At 29.7% G+C, this 19,811-nt stretch overlaps 3 protein-coding genes and 1 long non-coding RNA gene across 5 annotated transcripts in view; 1 reads left to right on the top strand and 3 right to left on the bottom strand.

The window, feature by feature from the left end:
* The window catches only part of LOC145191037 (uncharacterized), a 258,530-nt gene that overhangs the window by 116,544 nt on the left and 122,175 nt on the right, over nt 1–19,811 (bottom strand). The gene's annotated exons all lie outside the window — the stretch shown is intronic.
* LOC149882185 (uncharacterized) lies at nt 10,623–15,014 on the top strand. The gene is made up of 2 exons (XR_016444923.1): nt 10,623–11,312; nt 11,410–15,014. It is a non-coding gene; the product is annotated as an uncharacterized LOC149882185 (long non-coding RNA).
* LOC149882186 (uncharacterized) lies at nt 11,414–14,204 on the bottom strand. 2 transcript variants are annotated; one of them, XM_090066556.1, is made up of 7 exons: nt 14,027–14,204; nt 13,730–13,818; nt 13,607–13,657; nt 13,358–13,427; nt 12,262–13,017; nt 12,076–12,174; nt 11,414–11,570 (listed from the first exon to the last, which is right to left on the bottom strand). In XM_090066556.1, exons 1-7 carry the CDS (start codon nt 14,202–14,204, stop codon nt 11,527–11,529), a joined length of 1,287 nt encoding a protein of 428 aa, XP_089922682.1. In that variant the 3' UTR covers nt 11,414–11,526. The 2 variants fall into 2 exon arrangements, with proteins under 2 accessions (XP_089922682.1, XP_089922681.1); XM_090066555.1 differs by having other exon boundaries at nt 12,076–13,017.
* Nucleotides 14,865–19,019, bottom strand: LOC149882184 (uncharacterized). Its single transcript, XM_090066554.1, has 2 exons — nt 18,630–19,019; nt 14,865–17,441 (listed from the first exon to the last, which is right to left on the bottom strand). Exon 2 carries the CDS (start codon nt 17,439–17,441, stop codon nt 15,204–15,206), a length of 2,238 nt encoding a protein of 745 aa, XP_089922680.1. The 5' UTR covers nt 18,630–19,019; the 3' UTR covers nt 14,865–15,203.

The following is a 19,811-nucleotide window of genomic DNA, read 5'->3' as shown; positions in this document are numbered from 1 at the left end:
TAAGACACTCGCCTTCGAACCTTGGTACGTCTTCATTTTTTCGTTTTTTTGTGTCAACGGGTTAAATGCGAAACTTTTGTCTGGGCCACTTAAGCACCAATCTTTGTACAGACGTTTTTTTGATTTTTTGGAGCAAGACGATTACCAGCAGCATTGATGCTCACTGTTGTAAAAAATGACCAAAAACTACTTTGAGCTGACCCGAGAAAACCGCTTTGACACGGTGAAACTACAATGTTTCCTGACTCCAAAAATGTAAAATTTGAAATCTAACTATTTCGTCCGAGAAAATAATTTCGATTTTTAGTTTTTAGTACTTTGCACAATAGGGCGAAATGACAGCTTTTCAAATTTTGCATTTTTACAGCATTCAAAAACTCTTCAAAATAAGCATTTATTACTCCAAAACATAACTGTCTAAAATTCACTTGAATAATAGTTTATTCTGACACAACTGATATAGTTTTTCAATAACAAGATGGAAATAATAAACACTTTCTTAAATAATTCTTTTAGTTATTCAAAGCCAAAACACAAAAACAACCTCTTGATTCTAAACACATAAAGAGCAAATGGTACATAAAATAAATTCTTCTCAATATTTGATTCTTCGCAAATGCTTGCTGTTGTAGTCCACAACACATGAAAGAAGCCTCTTTGCATACTCAGGATGATTGCGGTCTCTTTTGTATCTCTGCCAATGTGAGCTGAAATTATGATGCATTGATTCTGTTGCCTGCTCACTAAAGATCCCCAAGGGAGCCCTTTTGATCTCAATGAATTGCTTCACATGGAAGAAAACAGCATGAGCTTTTGGAGTCACACTGATGTTCATGATTGCCAAATATGAGTCTCTGAAGCGATCAATTTTTTCAGAAAAGTCATCCTCCAGAACCATACCAAAACATGCTGTCACCACAGATTTAAACTTTCGAAGGGCATCAATGATTCCAAAGACTTGAAAAGCAGACTCAGTCTCTGCAATTCTTTGAAGGAGGTCAAGATTGCTGAGAAGCTTGTGACAGGCATTCCCTGCAAACTGCCCACCATGGTATTGTTCTTGTTGAATGTGGAGAGCTGAGGGCCACTTGACAACATTGGGCCAAACTTCTGTCATGGCTTTGTACATGTGATTGACCACACCAAGGAGAAGATGGAGTTCCATTGGTGGTATGAGCTCCAAGATGAGTTTGTTTTCAGAACCAGATAGCAAAGGCTCATGCACTACATTGCCAAAAGATCTTGCCTTTTTGATATCACCACCAGACTTAGCAAACTCTTGATAACAGGCAACAAGTGAGCCTAGTGTCCTCAAAGATCCTGATTGAGAAAGATGCTTTGATTCTGTGTTGCACCAAGAGCAAGGGTGAGTACTTGCATGGCTCTGAAGGCCACAAAGGATGTTGACAAGTTTCATGTCGCATCAGACAACAAAGTTGACTTTGTCTAACTTGATTAAAGACAAGATCTGCCTCACATTTTCAAAGTTTTCTGGTAGTCCTTCTGATAAAGCCACAAGCATTTGACGCTTTACACTACTGTCTTTGGCAGTCCTCTGAGTTAAAAGTTTTTTCCGTGGTGGTGACCTTGAATCACAGTGAGAATCCAACTCCATGATGCCAAGAGAAACTTTCAGAAATCCTCCACCTCCATCAATTCCCAACTTGACAATATGATTCTGGAAAACTCTTCGAGAAAGCAGGACTTCATTCAAAAGCTCGGCAAGATCCTTGCAATGCACAACCACAAAGTCAGTGGAGTTACTCTCTGATAAAACTTGGATGCTGGTTTGAGTAAAAAACTCAGACAACTGTTTGCCAATGGCATCAAACTTAGCTAGAAAACTAGTCTCCACAATCTTGGTGTCACTGACTCTGTTGATGGTTGATGCCAATTTCTTCATGCTAAGGTTGGACAGTCCTGTGTTTAGCTGAACTTGTACAAGATCTTCAGTTTTGATGCTGGGTTCAGGAAGAGAGCTCTTGCACTTGAGCTTCCTAAAAATGAAATTATATTAACACTTTTTGTAATTTTAAGTTTTAAAATTAAAGGTATTCCCTCTGAACCTGCCATCTTTATATGTATATATAAAAGTATCACCTGTTTTAACTCTAAGTGGTGGGCCGCCTTTAGGATGCGATATTTTGGCAGTACCACCAGGTGTGGAAGGTTTAGTAGAGATGACTTGAGTAGCTATTTGCTTTGCAGAGAGTGGATCAGCTGTAGCTAGCTGCTTGAGATTCTCTCTAAAAGTGAATGGAGTGCACTGATGTGGCAGACCTCTTCCAACTAGACTCAAACAATCACCACATCTTTGAGGGGTACAATCTTCCACAGGTTTAGAATAGTCCACTGGGCTCTTCTCATTCAACTTCAAATGTCCAACTTGACAAATAAGACAGTTGCAACCTTGATCTCTTGTTGGTGGTCTAACTTTTATAGATGAGAAAGGAAACAAAGGTGGCAGGTTAAAATCTTTTCCTTCATCTTTTTTCCGAAGAATTGTTCGACATGAGTCACAAATGCCTCTTGGCACTCTGGTATCAGTCAAATCAAGACTTGTATGGTAATGCTTGAGGATCTTTTCAACAAGGAACTGTGTCAACTCTCGAGAGCACTTCTTCAGACACAAGACACAGACAGATTTCCGACAATCTTCATGATTTTTTGAAAAATTTGGCATTTTGAAATTTTTCTCACACAACTGATAAGTGAAACACTTTAAATAAACATGTTCACTGCCAATTCCCGGAATTTTTAGCTTGTTTACAATTTTGATGCAAAACTTAAAACAAACATGTTCACTGCCTATTCCCGGAATTTTTAGCTTATTTACAATTTTGATGCAACAAAATGTTTATAATATAGTTCAACCATGAAATTGTAGGTAAAATTTTATCTTCTAAGTTAAAATAAATACAAATTATACTTGCTATATAGACTGTTATGTTTTAGAGTAATAAATGCTTATTTTGAAGAGTTTTTGAATGCTGTAAAAATGCAAAATTTGAAAAGCTGTCATTTCGCCCTATTGTGCAAAGTACTAAAAACTAAAAATCGAAATTATTTTCTCGGACGAAATAGTTAGATTTCAAATTTTACATTTTTGGAGTCAGGAAACATTGTAGTTTCACCGTGTCAAAGCGGTTTTCTCGGGTCAGCTCAAAGTAGTTTTTGGTCATTTTTTACAACAGTGTGCTATTTCCAACTGTATAGTGGATTTTTTTCGAGCGGCTCTGAGTACTGAACTATTGTTTATGGCTCTAATGCTCAACTTATGACTTCACCAGTTTATGAAAAGCTTATACCAATCTCTTCCTGGTGTACCATTAGGAAACAAATGAGATTAACCTTGGTGTTGCAAATAGTCGGTAACTACTGTGATGATGTCATTATAAGTTCTTCCAGAGCCTCAATTGGATTATTTACCAAATTGATTAAAGTTAATGCGACAATCTCGTGTTTGAACCACTCCCAATTGTTTCACCTATGCCGTGACACGCCTGTGAAGATTTGCTACTGGTATGTTGAATGATTGAGCAGTTTTGTTAAATGAAAATTCACTGCTTTGTACTTTGGCCAGAGAAAGCGTAACTTGATCTTCGGTGTATGGTTTTTCTTTTTTCTTTGAGAGCAACTTGTTTTGAGGCATGTTTTATATTAGAATAGATTTAATAATAATCGATTTAAAATTTATCCACAAAATTTATAGAGATTGATTGGTCGAAACTGGTCGAATAAAGTAAGAGACCATAATGGAATAAAACAAACTTTTGTTGTGCTATGTTAATCTCATGCAGAAGCCATCTTGGTTTTACATAGAAAAATGCGAAAAACTACTCCTCATCTTCCCGCGAACTCATCACAAACTTGTGATTAATCCGACTGATAAAGCACTTGCACTTTGTCATGGATTAGAGGCAATTGCAGGTAAAGGATTATTTATGTTCATTTCAAATATTCTTCTGCAAAATATTTTCTCCTGAAATTGCATGCAATTGTTAAAAAATATGCAATTGTTAAAAAATTTTTAGTCCAACTAATTTTAGTCGACTAACGTTTAAGTCTAACTAAAATTAGTCGACTAAAACTATTATTATTATTAGTGCTAAAAATAAATGAATATACCATGAAATTTTATGAACATGATATGAATTATGAAAAATAAATCAATTTAAAGACATTCATCAAAGTTTACTTTTTTTAAGAAATTTAAAATAGGTAATATAGTTTTTGACAACCAGGTAACAATTATAATCTTACTGACTCTTCACTGTAAATACTGCGTTTTTATGAGTGTAGAACGAAATAAATTTCGCATTATTACCTTAAAAAACCATTGCAGGTATTATATAAAGGAAAGCCGAAAATCCTTCTACATATAACACACCTTTTAAAAATATGGCACCATTTTTTTTTTTATAAATTGATTTCACATGTGTTTTATAATTCATAATTCACTTTAATTAGAAATTGAAAAAATCCAGATCTGAACCGCTTTTCATTGAAAGTTAAAACAAGTACTTAGTAAAAAGGGGGGACTAATTGGATACAGTTTTATTACTACTACAAAATTCCAAGTCTCAAACCTTTCTCCAAAATGTCGCAAACCTTTCTCCAAAAACCTGAAAAACTCTGAAAATCGAAGCTTAAAACAGATGCCTTGTAGATGTAAAATTGTAACTTACAGCAATTTGTAATTAAAAACACGGCTCTCAAACCACTTCACAACTAACGCATAACAAGATTCTAAAAAAGAATTTTTTGGGTAACAGTAACAAAATATTTTTCGCAAATTAAGAATTTAATAGACAAAATTTAGTAAGACTAAAAAGTTAGTCGACTAAATTTAATTACGGTTTTTTTTTTTTGTTAACTTAGTTAAAATTTTTAGTTTTGGTCACAACACAAGCTTTTAGTAAATTTTTTATTTGATCAACAAAATTTATTTTTTTAAGTTTGCTTTATGTTTGAGCGCTAATTTATGGGATTTGAGGTCGCTGATATGGCATCAGTCATTCCCTATAACGCCATGTTTGTATTCTGTGGGTGAATCCGCCCTGGACATAACTTCGCAAAATTTAAAAACAAGGTGTCCGGTGATGTTGGATGCAATTTAAAAGTAATAAAAGCTAAAAAGAAAAAATGTTCTAAGAAAGTTTTGTTTTTACTTTCATTTTAAAGTTATTAGATAATTATTTACTAACAAATAATCTCAATAAGCTTATATCGTGAAGAGAAAGATGCTGACAGCCTGGTCGCCAGTCAACGTCTTTCTCTTCACGATATAAGCTTATTGAGATTATTGTTTATTAATTCTTTTACGCCGACATTATAGTTATTATACACTAAATGACAAGTGTGTAATAACTAGTACTATTTTGTTGAAACCATGTTCTGGTATTGAAACCATCAAGCTTTTACAAAACTGGAACTAAAAAACTTGAAATCATTTTGCAGTATCGCTCTGTATACACAGTTAATACTTGACCTTTACAAATTTAAAAAATTAAAGTTTGATTTTTCCTTTCGCAGATACCTGCTCTATTTGAATTTTATATGCTTTAAGATGTAAGTAACGTTTTAAAATCAAACACAGATAAAATTTTTTAAGTTCAATGCTAGATTTATCTTAAAAGCAGACGCGAACAAATGTTGAATTTTCACTTATTGATTGTTGAACACTTTCGACTGTTTCTTCAACTCTTAAGACACGCGGACGTCTAGTATTTTGGATTGTGATATGCTCGTACGGTTACTCGCTACTAAATTTCCACGAACTGAGCTAGTATTGCAGCTCTCCGCCCACGCGCCTCTCAGTAATTTCAAAAAGAAATAGCACTCACCCTTTCTGGATACCTTGTACTTGATTTTATTGAAAATTTTCTTTTTTTTTTCAATCGCTTTTTACGTTAAGAATTTTCATCATAAAAATTAGTAAAAAAAAAAAACAACAGCAAAAAAAAAATTTGTCACTTTATTCAACCAGCTTTTTTTTTTTGCTACAATCATCAAAAATAAAAAAGTTTAAACTAATTAATTTTTTGTAACTAATTTAATGAAATTAATATAGTAAATAAAATAAAATTTAATTAAAGAATTCAAAAAAAAATTATTGAACACTTTTGTGATGTTAATTCAATCAAAACTCCTCCTGAATTATCAAAGAAGCTCAAATAAAACAAAGTTGCAGTGTTCAAATAGAAGTTTATTAACTGCATTATTATTATTTTCATTATCAGTATAAAATTGTATATTAAAATAATCCTCAGACTTTAAGCTTGAAATACGCAATGTCAAATATTTATTACCCATAGTACTACTGTCGAAGGCTCGTGATCACAAACACTTCAAATAGAATTTTCAGGTAAATTCAATTAAACACACTAAAACAATTGAAGATGTAACATCTACTCAATAATACCCAATTTGCTAAAACTAGTAAGTACTTTAAAAACATTCCTAAACAAAAAAGGACTAAAACAATATGAAGCTATTGAGATAATAAATTTTAACTACGTTTCCCTCAAATAACACTCAACAAAAAACACTATTACACTTTACAGACTTGAACAAGCAAACCAAAATTGCTTGATACGTTGCTTTGCTTGAATAAGTTTGTTGACAGCAGTTTTTCTATTTTTGATTGAAATCTTCAAAATGATTGAATCACTTGCCTCCAATAATCTGTAGAACAAGCCAGACTTTCAGGCAAGCCAAATTGTCTTTCAAGTGCAGTTTGTTTTAACAAACCTCAGAATTACGTTAATCCCCTCTCCTTATTTATCAAACCAATTGGCAAGATACAGTGCATAATCAAGTCTCCGCGTAATAACTTTGTGTAACACTGGTGGGAAATTGTACCAAAAAAACTCGAGATTCTTGGTCAAGTAATTGTCCAGATTGGCAGATTACTTCAAGAAGATTACTTTTCTTTTATTTCAAGAGCTTTACTTGTTATAAAAAAAAATTTTTTAAAAACTATAGTAAACAACAAAAACTTTCTCAAATAATCTATCCTCATTAACATTTATTCCGACATTTACAGAAGTAAAAAACTATGCTAATAATTTCGGCAAAAGAAATCATGATTTCTTTTGAAAAACCTATTAATAGGTTTTGCCATTTCTACTAACTAGCTAATACACTTTCTATAGTACTTGTCAGCTATATTTGGGTGAAGGCAGTAATCCAATCCACAATAATTTTGCTAATAAGGCAAATTTATCAAACTGAATATGACATTTGGAATGAGCAAAAGGTTTGTTTTTTCTTCTTAATGAAATAAGCAAAAAGTTTTTTAAGTTAAAAGTTTTTTAGTTTTTTTGGTTGAGGTAAATAATTTTGTTTTTTAAATAATTTTCAGGTTTGTTTCTTTTGAAGACCGAAGCTTAAAATGTTTTTGGAGAATTTAATACATTATTGCTGTTAATATTTACAAAATTATTATTGCTGTTTATACTCTCAGAGCTTTATCTTTGTTCATGTTAAAACTGTTTGATTTTTTCTTACCCAGATATTTTTCATAAGTTTTCCGTCAATTTTCTTAAATGCAACCCAAAGTTATTTTATAGAAGGACTTATAGTGGAAGAAGCTTAGATGATACAAGATTATTTGGTGGAGCTACCAAGCGATGTAACAGAGCTTCTTATATGTTCTAAGTCGTTGAACCTCTTCAAAATGAGTAAGCCTAATGGTATTTCCATTTAAAAGTTCCATCTGTTTTTGCTGCTGTAATGCAAACCTTATATTCAGAACTCTTTATCAATTTAAAATACGGTTTTTTTGATATACAGCTCGTATCAATTTAAATACTGTGACAATACATAACTCTGCGGCATTTTTTTTTAAACTTAATGTTAATTATACTTAGTGTTACTTTTTTAAAATCCTTAGTCACCATATAACAAGTTCTCTATAATTTCAAAGTGAGAACAGGGATTTTTAAAATGTAGAAAGCCTTTTCTTCGCCACCATGCTTTCAGAAATGTTTTAAGATTAATATTTGTGCTTAGCACAAAAATTAAAAACATACTTTCTAAATGGACACCGATTCAACTGGATTTTATTAAATAGTTGTTGTGAATGAAACAATCTTAACAATAATAGCTACACAGCCATTACATATTCTGCGCAAAGGAAGTTTAACTATTGTTTCTAGTTTCTATTGGTATTGTTCTTCTGAAAAAAACTGCTAAATTTGATGGAGTGACGCAGCGTTTAATTATGCAAGTACTTTCCGCGGCATAAATATGTTTAATTCAATTATTACTATTTCATATAATTTATCACAAAAGTAATGTGCAATCCAGTACTTTGTATTTAATATCTGCATGTTTCACTCCTAAAACTACTTTTTAAATATTTCCTACATCTCTAAACATTTTTTCTGCGTTTTAGAGTCTTGTTTATCAGATAAGTACCTTACTATCTAGTAATTTGTACTTAGTGTATCTGCATAGTTCTCTCCTAAAACTTCTTTTTCCATGTTTTCAACATCTACAAAAGTTTTCACAGAGATTTTATATCAAGTGTATCTACATGTGTTTCTCAAAAAACCTCTTTTTGCTAAATTTCTCTCTAAACACTTCTTCAGCGTTTTCGAATTGTTGCTTTTTAAATAAACAGATTGCAATCTATTATTTAGCATTTAGAGCATCTGGATGTTTCTCTCCTAAAAGTTCTTTTTGCAAATTTTCTGCATCTCTAAACATTTCTTCAGCGCTTTCAAACTGATGTCTATCATGTAAGCACCTTGCAATCCAGATTTACTATTTAGCGTATCTACATAAATCCCTTCTAAAACTTTCTTTCGCATATTCTCTAAATCTCTAAACATTTTTTCAACGTTATTGAATTGTTGTTTATTATATAAGTACCTTGTAATCTAGTATTTGTATTTTGTATGCATGTTTCTCTCCTAAAACCTCTTCCCGCCAATTTTCTACATCTCTAAACATTATTTCAGCATTATCGAGTTGTTGATTTTTATATAAGCACCTTGCTATCCAGTAATTTGTACTTAGTGTATCTACATGTCTCTCTCAAAAAAACTTCCATGCATTCTGCATCTCTTAATATTTTTTCAGAGTTATCTATTTGTTGTATACAATATAGAGACTATCGAGTATTTTGTATTTAGTGTATCTGCATGTTTTTCTCCAAGAACTTTTTTTGCCGAATTTCTGTATTTCTAAACATTTTTTCAGCGTTATTAATTTTTAGCTTTTAAACACATTGTAATCCAGTACTTAGAATACAGCGTATTTGCATGTTTCCTTTCTAAATGTTCATTTTACCAATTTTAAACATCTATAAACATTTCTTCAGCGTTATCGAATTGTTCTTTTTTATGTAAGCACATTGCAACCCAGAATTTAGTATTTAGCAAATTTAGTATTTAGTATTTTTATCTGCGTCATTCTCATCTGAAATTTCTTTTAGCTTACGTTGAAAATCTCTGAACATTTTTTCAGCATTATAGAATTGTAGTGTATTATACAAGCATCTTGCTATCCAGTAGTTAATATTACTGCATGTTTCTCTCCTAAAATTATTTTTTGCATTTTTTCTACATCTTAACTTTTTTTCAGCGCTTTCGAATTTTTTTTCTTTTTACATAAGCACATTGCAACCCAGTTATTAGTATTAAGTGTATCAGCATCTTTCTGTCCTAAAACTAATTTTTGTCTATCTTCTACATTACTAAACATTTTCTCAGCCTTATCAAATTGTTCTTCTTTATATAAGCACAATTCTGTCCAGTATTTTGTATTTAGTGCATCTATATGTTTTTTTCATAAAGTTTTTTCCGCCAATTTTCTACATCTCTAAACTTTTTTTCAGCGTTATGGAATTGTTTTTTTTTCAAATAATATTATCGCGCATTCTGACTTGATTTCTGCATTTATTAGTTTGCGTCTAAAATATTTCTGTTTTGATACTTGATCGGCATAATTTTTGCTATCTGTATTCCTGATCTATCTTCGTTATCTTTCAACTGCTTTTTTTAAATCCTCGTTAATAGAAACCTGTGCCTCAAAGAAGCATTCGTTGAAAAGCTCGCCATCGTTCTGCTCTTTAAAAGAAAGGAATATTTTATCTTGTTACTTTCTTTGAATGTGTGTTAATTTTTGAATATATATTAAATATATTTACATATATAATATAAATATATTGCAAAAAGTAAACCGAAAATTTGAATAAAGTGCAAAACAATACTTTTAAAGTCAAACCAAGTTTATTTCTTTTCTCACATGATAAGACATGTACCAGAAAAAATCTGCGCGGACATTATAAAGAATATTCAACTATTGATTTCGATATTGAATGTTATTTTGAAAGTACATATATTAACTAGTGTTGTTATCGACTTCGACTAAATCGACTAAAAGTCGACTAGTTGAAAGTCGAAATTAATCGACTTTGAAAAATCGAATAGTCGATTTAACCGACTATGAGTTTCCTACCAATCGACTAAAAGTCGATATAGTCGGTTAATCATCTTAACATCCTTATTTCTATTTTTTTCACTTGACTTAATTTTATCAATCTTTAATATTGTTATAATGTTGACCAATCAGTAAAGAGATATCTTTATAAGTAGTTTATCTTGTCCCTTACAAAAAAACCCAGTGAACTTCCAGTGAAAAATTGTTCCAAAACCCAGCGAACTTCCAGTGATCTTTTCCAGCGAACTTCCAGTGATCTTGTTCCAAAACCCAGTGAACTTCCAGTGAACTTCCAGTGAACTTTTCTAGTGAACTTCCAGTGATCTTTAAAGATCACTGGAAGTTCACTAGAAAAGCTTTCATAGCTAATTAGCTATGAAAGTTAACTTTCATGTTTATATATAAAAATTGGAAGTTTAGCGAATTCGCTGGAATTTTATTTTTTAGGATATATTTTTTTTTAAAACTTTCATAAACATTTTAAATATTTAAAACCGTGAAGCGCGAAATAAGACAAATTAAGCATAGGAAAAAAAAAAGTTTAATATAACATTTATTTAAAAATATCGATATTTAGAATAAAAATACAATGTATAAGTAATAAACTACCTTAAGTATGAATACAAATTTTCATAAATCAATTTTTTTTCTATTTTAACCATTTAAACAAACAAAACAGAAAATCAGTTGTATTTTTATTTTTTTGTTTTGATAGAGATTTAAATCATAAAACATAATCTACAAAAAAATTTAATAAAGCATAATCATTTTGCATAAGCTTACACGAGCTTGTTTGAAAAACTTTGAAAAAAAATTGAATTAAAAAAATGTGTATCTCATTAGTCGAGAACCAAAAGGCTGTACGTACATTTTTTGTTTTCGAATAAATGCAATTTGTTTATTTTTCCTGATAATTTATCTAAACTTTTTTAAATTTTATTTATTAGTATATTTTAGTATATTTTGAGGCGAAAAAATCATGAGTTTAGCGGTGTGTTCGTTCTCCACAGACAAGTAATCAAAACAAAAAAAAGAAAAGAAAATCGTAAGTTCGTGAGTACGTTCGTATGTCTTTTAAATTGTGCTTGACGCATTCTTTTTTGTTTGGGACTTCGGAGCTAAAAAAAATTGATACAATATTTAAAGGACATATATAATAATTATATAAAAACATATATAAAATAAACAGTAAAATAGTAAGCAAACATAAAATAGTATAACAGGTATAAACATAATTAACTTTAAAAACCAAGGATAAATTATAAAAACAAAAACATATGTATATTTCAAAATCGATAATTACTTTAAAATAAAAAAATTTGATTGGTGACTCTGAAACATAAACCTGGCCTTACTATTAGAGATTATACGGTAATCAAAATAATTAATACTAAAAAAATATACTAAAACAATAATAATAATTACAAGATTAAAATAAAAAAATAAAAAATCAGACGAAAGTCACAAGCTAGTTGAAATTAAAAAATCCTATTATTTATTGTTTTTCTATAAAATAAAATTAAGACATAGTAGTCCTAACAAAATTTTGTTATTTATAAAAGATGAAAACTAGTGATATAATTATAATTAAATACGAAAAGTAATACAATTAAAATATAATACCTGCTTTAAAATAAGCTCTGCGCTCGTCATTAATTTTTTCACAGAGCGCAACACTGACATCATTTTTCGAAAAATTCGGAAACTTGGATATTGTAAGTTCTGTAAAAATTGCAGATAAGCAATTTCTCGTATTGAATTGATTCTGGAATTCCAGAGTATAAGTGTTAAAATTTAATAATTTTTTACCTGTTATTAAATGCAACACAGCTGGATCAAGGCCAACTTTTTTTGAAACAGAAAACTTTGAAGAGCCTTTTTTTCCTGATAGCGAAGCATTCACCAACTTATTTCTTTCATAAAAATGGCCTAATAACTGTTTGACCAGCTTTTTTCCTGTTGGTGCTGTTAAGACTCTATTAGGAATCATGTTTTCAGTGACTTCTTTGTCACTGCATATATAATCTGTTGGTTGTGTTGTATGGGAAACTAATGAATGTGCTGGTACTTGTTCTAATAGTTGTGAATGCATTGATAGTGGAAGTTGTGAATTTGTTAGCGATGTTGGTTGTGAATGCAACAATGGTGGTGGCATTTGTGGAACAGAATATAGTTGTGCTGGTAGTGAAAAAGGTGGAGAAGGCATTTGAAATGAATTTGAAGTCGATGGAATGTTTTCCGATTGAAGTCGATTGAAGTCAATTGAATTGAACAAATTTTCATGAAACGAATTATGATTGTTAAGAAAAAGTGAGGAATCAGGATGTTCATTAATGGAGTCATTAGTTGAAAAAGACTGGAATTGTTTGGGTTGGGATTGGGTTGAGAAAGGAGGAGTTGTTGGTAATGTTTGTGATAAAAGAGGTTGTATTTGTGAATTTGTTGGTTGTAAATATAATGGAGATGGTTTTGAATGGGTTGTTGATGGTTGGGAAATCAACATTTTTGCTTTCTTTCTTGGCAACTCTTCGCTTAAGTCACCTTCTTCTGCTTTGCTAACAAGCCCTAAAAGTGAAATAAAATCCATACATTTAAAAGCATAGGGCATTATAAAACTGTGGGTATTTTAAACAGAGGATTTTATAAAACAGAAAAGTTGAGCATTTAAATTTACTGAATGGTCACAAGCAGTGAATGTCTAAAAGAAAAATGAAGTACACTAGAAATAGTCATAAAACAGCTGATAAAGTAAATCGCAAATGTTTAGCTATTATAATTCCATTTAAAATTTTTAAAACATTTTATAATAAAACTCTTATTATTGTAAAAAAAAGAAATAGAATTGCCAAAATTGATCTCAGCTATGCCAGTATTTTATTTGGAATACAAATGACTGTTTACTTACTTTCTATTTTTTTGTACAATGTTGTTAGCTTCTTAGCAAAATCTTCTTTTAATGCTATAGTATGAGTATTCTAGGTATTGTAAAAATATATGACACAAAACTATATTTTATGAATAAACAGGATAGGTCAATCAATTTTTGTTTATGCATAATGTCTGCTTTTCTAAAATTGTATGATTTTGATGAGGTTCCATTTTGGAAGAGTTACAGCCATCTTTATAAATGAAACTATTAGCAGAATAAACTTACCAACAATAACTCCATTTGCTGAACTGTTATATATTCAACTCTAACAGAACCCTTAAAAGTAAACAAAGTTTTATCCAGAGTTTGAACTGATCTTGTTCAAAGTAAATTTTATAATATATAAACCTCAATTTCATTTGTTATGTTTAGCAATTTCTTATCTTTTTTTTTCTTGAGAAGTGAGCCTTTTTTCAATAATGCTTCTTCTAAACTGTCTAAATATAATAATATAATTACTATTTCATAAATGTTAAATATATCTTTAAAAACAGATGTTTGTAATACATCAAACATAAAAGACTACTAACGATGTCATTATATGAAATATCTTAAATGCTGGAAACATACGCAATTGAAATAATTAACAACTTTAAATATAAAATTTCAAAAGAAACTTAAAATATTTTCAAATTTGAAGCTTACCAACCACACATATAACTTTACCCTTCTCAATGGGGCCTTCATCTCGATTAGTAAGTTTTGTGTATCTTATATCACCCTCTTTGTTATTTACAAGAAAAGCCCTGTTAAGTACAGATGTATCCCATTCAACAGAGACAGTTCCGTTGCGAGACCATTGTACAACAGCAAACTTAGACATTATGAATACTAAGACTTAAGTCAATTTAAAGATTACAAATAAATACATAATTTTGAAAAAATTTTGAAGTAAATTATAAGTTGCTATTAAATCTAATACCTCATTAGCAATGTATAGTTATAGATCTGTATTACATAAATTTATAGATGTATATTAATAAGACTTTAAGTATTTAAAAATTGTAACAACAAATAAGCAGTTAAATATATTGTAACCGAAATTGCAACGGTCTAGGGAGACAGTAGATTAAATGAAAATTATCCAATTTTAACCAGTACCATGCTTCTGAAATTTTTTTTTTGTTAATTCACCTCCCCAAGGCTGAGAAGGCCACTACAGATAAAGAGGCTACTTAATTGTGGTTATAACCCTCTCTCAACTCTATAACTCCAAAACACAAACCTTGATGAACAAGGCCGCTGCATGAAGAAACAAGTTGAGCGCGGTACTACCAGGGACATGGTGGGGATCGAACTTGGAACCTCTCGCTTATAAAGCGAGCGCTCTACCACAACACCACTACCGCTTAAAATAACAACACTCTAATTGTTGCTGTGTAGGAAAGTGAATAAAATGACCTAGGTAACCCTAAAAAAAAAACAGTAACCCAGTAGTTATAGAAAATGTAAATATTAACTTTATAAAATAAAAAAACAATTCTAAAGAAAAACAATATTTTTAAACCAGAAGTTTTTACAAAATTGACAAGCCAACATAAACTGTTGAAGGTTACATGTAATTTTTTATCACAAATATAAAATGCAACAGTTTAAAAAAAAAAAATAACAATTCACCAAAAAAAAATTACAGTTCACCAAAAAAAATTATAGTTAACAAAAAAAAATTGCAGTTTACCAAAAAAAGAACAGTTCACCAAAAAAAAATTATGTAAACAGCTCACAAAAAAAAATTACAATGTTACAAACAAATCATCATGCAAAGATAAAAAGCAATAATAATACAAATAATAATATTATGCAAAGAATAATTATAGAAGAGTTAAAAAGGGCATAAATCAGGAATACTAACAACACAATCTTCAACCAAAAAAGCTTTTTGTATAATTTGCTCTGCAAAAATTATAGATAGACATTCTGCATAAGTATACATAAAAATATGCTTAGCTGCTTTCGGACTTGTTTTTAAAAATCTAACACAAGCAAAAACATTCATCTCAAAGATAAAGAAATATTCAATACTACAAAATGATCCACAAGTAAGTTTAACAAGTGAGTCACAATGACGAACATTCTTATGACGAATATGGTAAATGTTTTTGGCAATAGAAACTTTGTAATATTTTTGAATTTCAAAAATATGCTTACCTAAATAATGCTCAAAAAACAGTTTCTCACAATAAGGAATATTATAATTACAGCCTTTATCTAAGACTTTAATTGAGCCAATAATAACTCCTTTAAAATTAAAATTATAAGAAAATAACATGTCATCCAAAAAGTCAATGCAATCTTCGTCTATAATATTAGAATGAGAAGCTTGAATGTTACATGTAGTTAAATATGAAAATCGATCTATTACTTGAGTAGATATATCTTGAGTACCATTTAAAAGAGATAAAATAATGCCATTAAAATTTTCAAACTGATGACAAGAATAAGATAATAAAGGCCCCCATAGACGAGCACATGAGGGAAGATGAAGTAATTGGTGCACATTATAAGACATATTCTCTCTACCATACAAACCAGGAAATTCGTAAACAAATCGATTAATTAATAATGTGGCTTCATTAACAACACTTTCAGATAATACCTTATTATTTAACATAAAAACAACATTAGATAAAAGAATAAAATGATCAAAAAACTGCGGAAGCAAAATATCACATAAAATAACAGGACCATAAAAAACTAAAAAATTAAAAAACTCAACACCTTTCCAATGCTTTATGCAACTTAATGATCGTGGAGTCCGCCTTATATTGCTTGGCACACTAATTACAGATAACCGATTATTTATAACAGTACAGTGTCTACGAATAGAAAAAATAGAACCAGAATAACAACTATCAAACCAGAAAGAAAACATAGCTTTCATAACACCAAGCTCTATACAGTGCAAATTATCAACAACTGTTCCATTTACACAATCAAAATTAGGCAATCTTACTAATGGTGAAATATCTAAAAACCCTTCAACCACATTAACACAAAAAAAATCTGTATTGCTTCTACAATTCATAGTAACATCAGAAAATGGATAAGTCATACAAGACCCCCTGCCTTTTGGAACTCTTTCCCCTCTAGAAGAACACCAATGACAACCATTATAACCATTAAATTGCCTACGACAAAAAACCAGAGCTCTTGCAATTGTATCACATGAAAAAATAGATACATGAAAAAAAACACGAACATTATTAGATAAGAGTATACCATTAGTGGATAGGTTAGTAAAAATATCAACAAAAGGAGATAAAAATAATTGTATATTTGGTTTTTTAAAACCCGACCAGAGACCAAAAAACAAAATATTAGTAATTTGCAATGAATATGGAAAACTATGAATGGATGCTAGCAAAGGCCACAAGGACCACTTTGATGATTTGAAAATGGGAACTCCATCAGTATTAACAACAAGTCTAATTGTTGCTTGCCCATTTTCTTCAAGATCTGCTAAATGTATCCAATTGTTATCGCAAGTATTTTTAAGCTGTTTGTTTATGTTTAAAATATGAAAAAAATTGCATTTCTTATGAAGATAGGATGATGTAAAATATTTCAAACATTTTGGACACTGCTTATTAAGACTTAAAGCAACTTCACAAACATCACAAAAAAAAACTTTTTCATATAACTCTTTTTCCTTCTTAAAAAACTTCAAAAACAAATATTTAGATGTAGGCAAAACACTGTGTGGCAATAAAATAGTTAAGAGAGTTAACAACGCCTCTAAGGCTTCGTAGGACAAATTAAAGCGCAAAACAAAAGTCATTATGCATAAACATGCATTAGAGACATTTATCTTTGCCCCAGGATACAGAGGTGGACTCTCTGAACTTTCATTTTCATCAAACTCATCATTGATTGTTTCATTTTTTGGTTCATCTAAGTCAGATAAATGATCCATAAATTCATCGTCAATAGAATTATTGTCATCAGAGGTGCTCTCATTCTGTTGTTGAGCACAGTTAACTTTTGACATCCTCCATTGTGTTGTTCTTGGAATACTTACTTCGCCTGATTGCCATTTCTTGTAGCGACCAATTCTAGGCATCTAAAATAAAAGAGGCAAGCAGGCAAAATTAAACTTTAGTTAAACAAGATTAACATCAGAAAGAGAACAAGAGAAACGATTGTACTAAACCTAATTGTGCTTAAATAACAATGATGCTTATTTAACAGCTAGTTCTTTAGTATATACAATACAAACTATACTTTTATTTGATGAAAATTTTTTTATCAAGTGTATGATGTATATATAAATATCAAATGCATATATATGTTAAATGAAGGTGTTTAAGCGGTATAAAATTTTATAATTTTATTTAAATTTTATAATTATTCAGAAAATTTAATATTCTTTTGAAAACTATAAAACTTACAAAATATCTATTCTGATGAGTCTTAATTGATGAAATTTTCTGATGTCTTAATTGATGAAACACAGTGTAAAATGAAATAAGTTTGATAAATGATTTTTACTAATTTATTATTGCTATGTTCTTTTAAGAACATTGAGCCCTCTATTTTAAGAATACATTTAAAATTATTCGGATATATACGTGTATATATATATACGTATGTATATATATATACGTATGTATATATATATATATATATATATATATAAATACATATATATATATATATATATATATATATATATATATATATATATATATATATATGTAAATACATATATATATATATATATATATATATATATATATATATATATATATATGTGTGTGTATATATATATATATATATATATTTTGAAATTATAAGGACCCCTTAAAATATTTTTTATTCCAAAAAAATTTTAAACCTAGTGTTTTTGTATTAAATAGAACACATTTAGGGGGTGGGAACAAATTATTTTCAAAAATGCTGTTTTTGGGACACCCTAATACACACACACACACACACACACACACACACACACACACACACACACACACACACACACACACACACACACAGATATATATATATATATATATATATATATATATATATATATATATATATATATATATATATATATATATATGTATATATATATATATATATATATATATATATATATATATATATATATATATATATATATATATAATCAATCATTATCTATTATGTTCAATAATCTACAATAAAGAAATTTATAATAATAAATTTTTGTGAAATTATAAAGTTGAATATGAACTCGCTTTAATAAAAATGAACATACTGAACAACATACCTGTGGTTTTGGAAATTGAGTAGAACTTAAAATAATAGAAACTGAAACTGTGGATATAAAAAAACAACGTTTACTTTATTACAGAAATTGGAAAAAAATTTTCAAGATGTTATATCTGTCAAATTTCAAAAAAGTTATGTTAGCAAAAGTTATATCAATATTGAGTTATGAAACCCGCGGCGTTTTCGATTATTGAAAATCAGCGCTAAATTTCCACTCAGGTTTTAGATCACTGGAAATAAAATGACGTTTTTTGTTAAACTTCCAGTGAACTTCCAGCGAAGTCGTAAAATTTGCGGAAAACCCAGCGAACTCGGTGAATTTCCAGTGATCTTTTACATTTCCAGTGATCTTTTACATTTCCAGTGAACTTTCACTGGAAGTTCGCTGGGTTTTTTTGTAAGGGGTAAATATAAATTGTTTATAAAGATTACGCCATGCTACAGTGGGCTAGGGATGAGCAAAACACCCCAAAATCATCTTCTATATTGGAATAATTTCTTTTCTTTAAATTAAATCTAGAGACCCTTAGCACTCTAAAAATGATTTAATTTTCTCCCTACTATGATTTTGAAGCTCAGTATATCAATTTTACCACAGTAATGTAAATATGTTAATTTTCAAATATTGGTCAAAATTAAAAAATCATATAATAAAGAAAAATGAGGCGCTAAGCCTTTTATTATAAATGATACCAATCATAAATTATGGCTTAAAAAACTGAAGAAGACGCATAAATAACGGTTTTAGAATTATTAATCACCTAAATCTCGTTAAATGTGGGAAATTATTTTAGCTTACCCAGAGACACAAAAGAATTCACTGTTATTAAAAAATTGTTATTATCGTATTATCATCTGACTGCGAATAAAATTACTTACAATACAAACCCCTTTTATATACTATTTACAGCCGCGACATATTAATAACGCCTTTATATAGATCCAATGAGTAAATTCCCATAAACGTCAGAAAACCACATAAACCTATTATTAAATTAAATGCACCCACTAATTGCTTTCTAGCATTTTGGAAGATGTTTTCATAGCATAAAAACTATTTTAAATAGCACCTTGCAGGTAACTCAGTTTTAATATAGATAGTCTAAGTAACATTTCTTTCTAAAACGCTGTTTTCTCTTAGAAAATTGTACTTAAAATGGGTAAAATGTGTTTTGTTCAT

The sequence above is a fragment of the Hydra viridissima genome, unplaced genomic scaffold (genome assembly GCF_058129835.1).
Source record: "Hydra viridissima isolate aposymbiotic clone 2 unplaced genomic scaffold, HvirCarnegie_v1 scaffold_11, whole genome shotgun sequence".
Taxonomy (NCBI): domain Eukaryota; kingdom Metazoa; phylum Cnidaria; class Hydrozoa; order Anthoathecata; family Hydridae; genus Hydra; species Hydra viridissima.
The sequence above is the reverse complement of the archived record's forward strand: the minus strand, read 5'-3'. Positions and strand labels throughout refer to the sequence as shown.

Bases quoted from the DNA above. Each gene is read 5' to 3' on its own strand.
- LOC149882186 (XM_090066555.1), bottom strand. From the start codon at position 14,204: ATGTCTAAGTTTGCTGTTGTACAATGGTCTCGCAACGGAACTGTCTCT. The intron at 13,819-14,026 runs GTAAGCTTCAAA...TATTATATTTAG, and splicing joins TAAAGTTATATGTGTGGTTG to ACAGTTTAGAAGAAGCATTA. The intron at 13,428-13,606 runs GTAAGTTTATTC...TACAATACCTAG, and splicing joins AGCAAATGGAGTTATTGTTG to AATACTCATACTATAGCATT.
- LOC149882184 (XM_090066554.1), bottom strand. From the start codon at position 17,441: ATGCCTAGAATTGGTCGCTACAAGAAATGGCAATCAGGCGAAGTAAGT.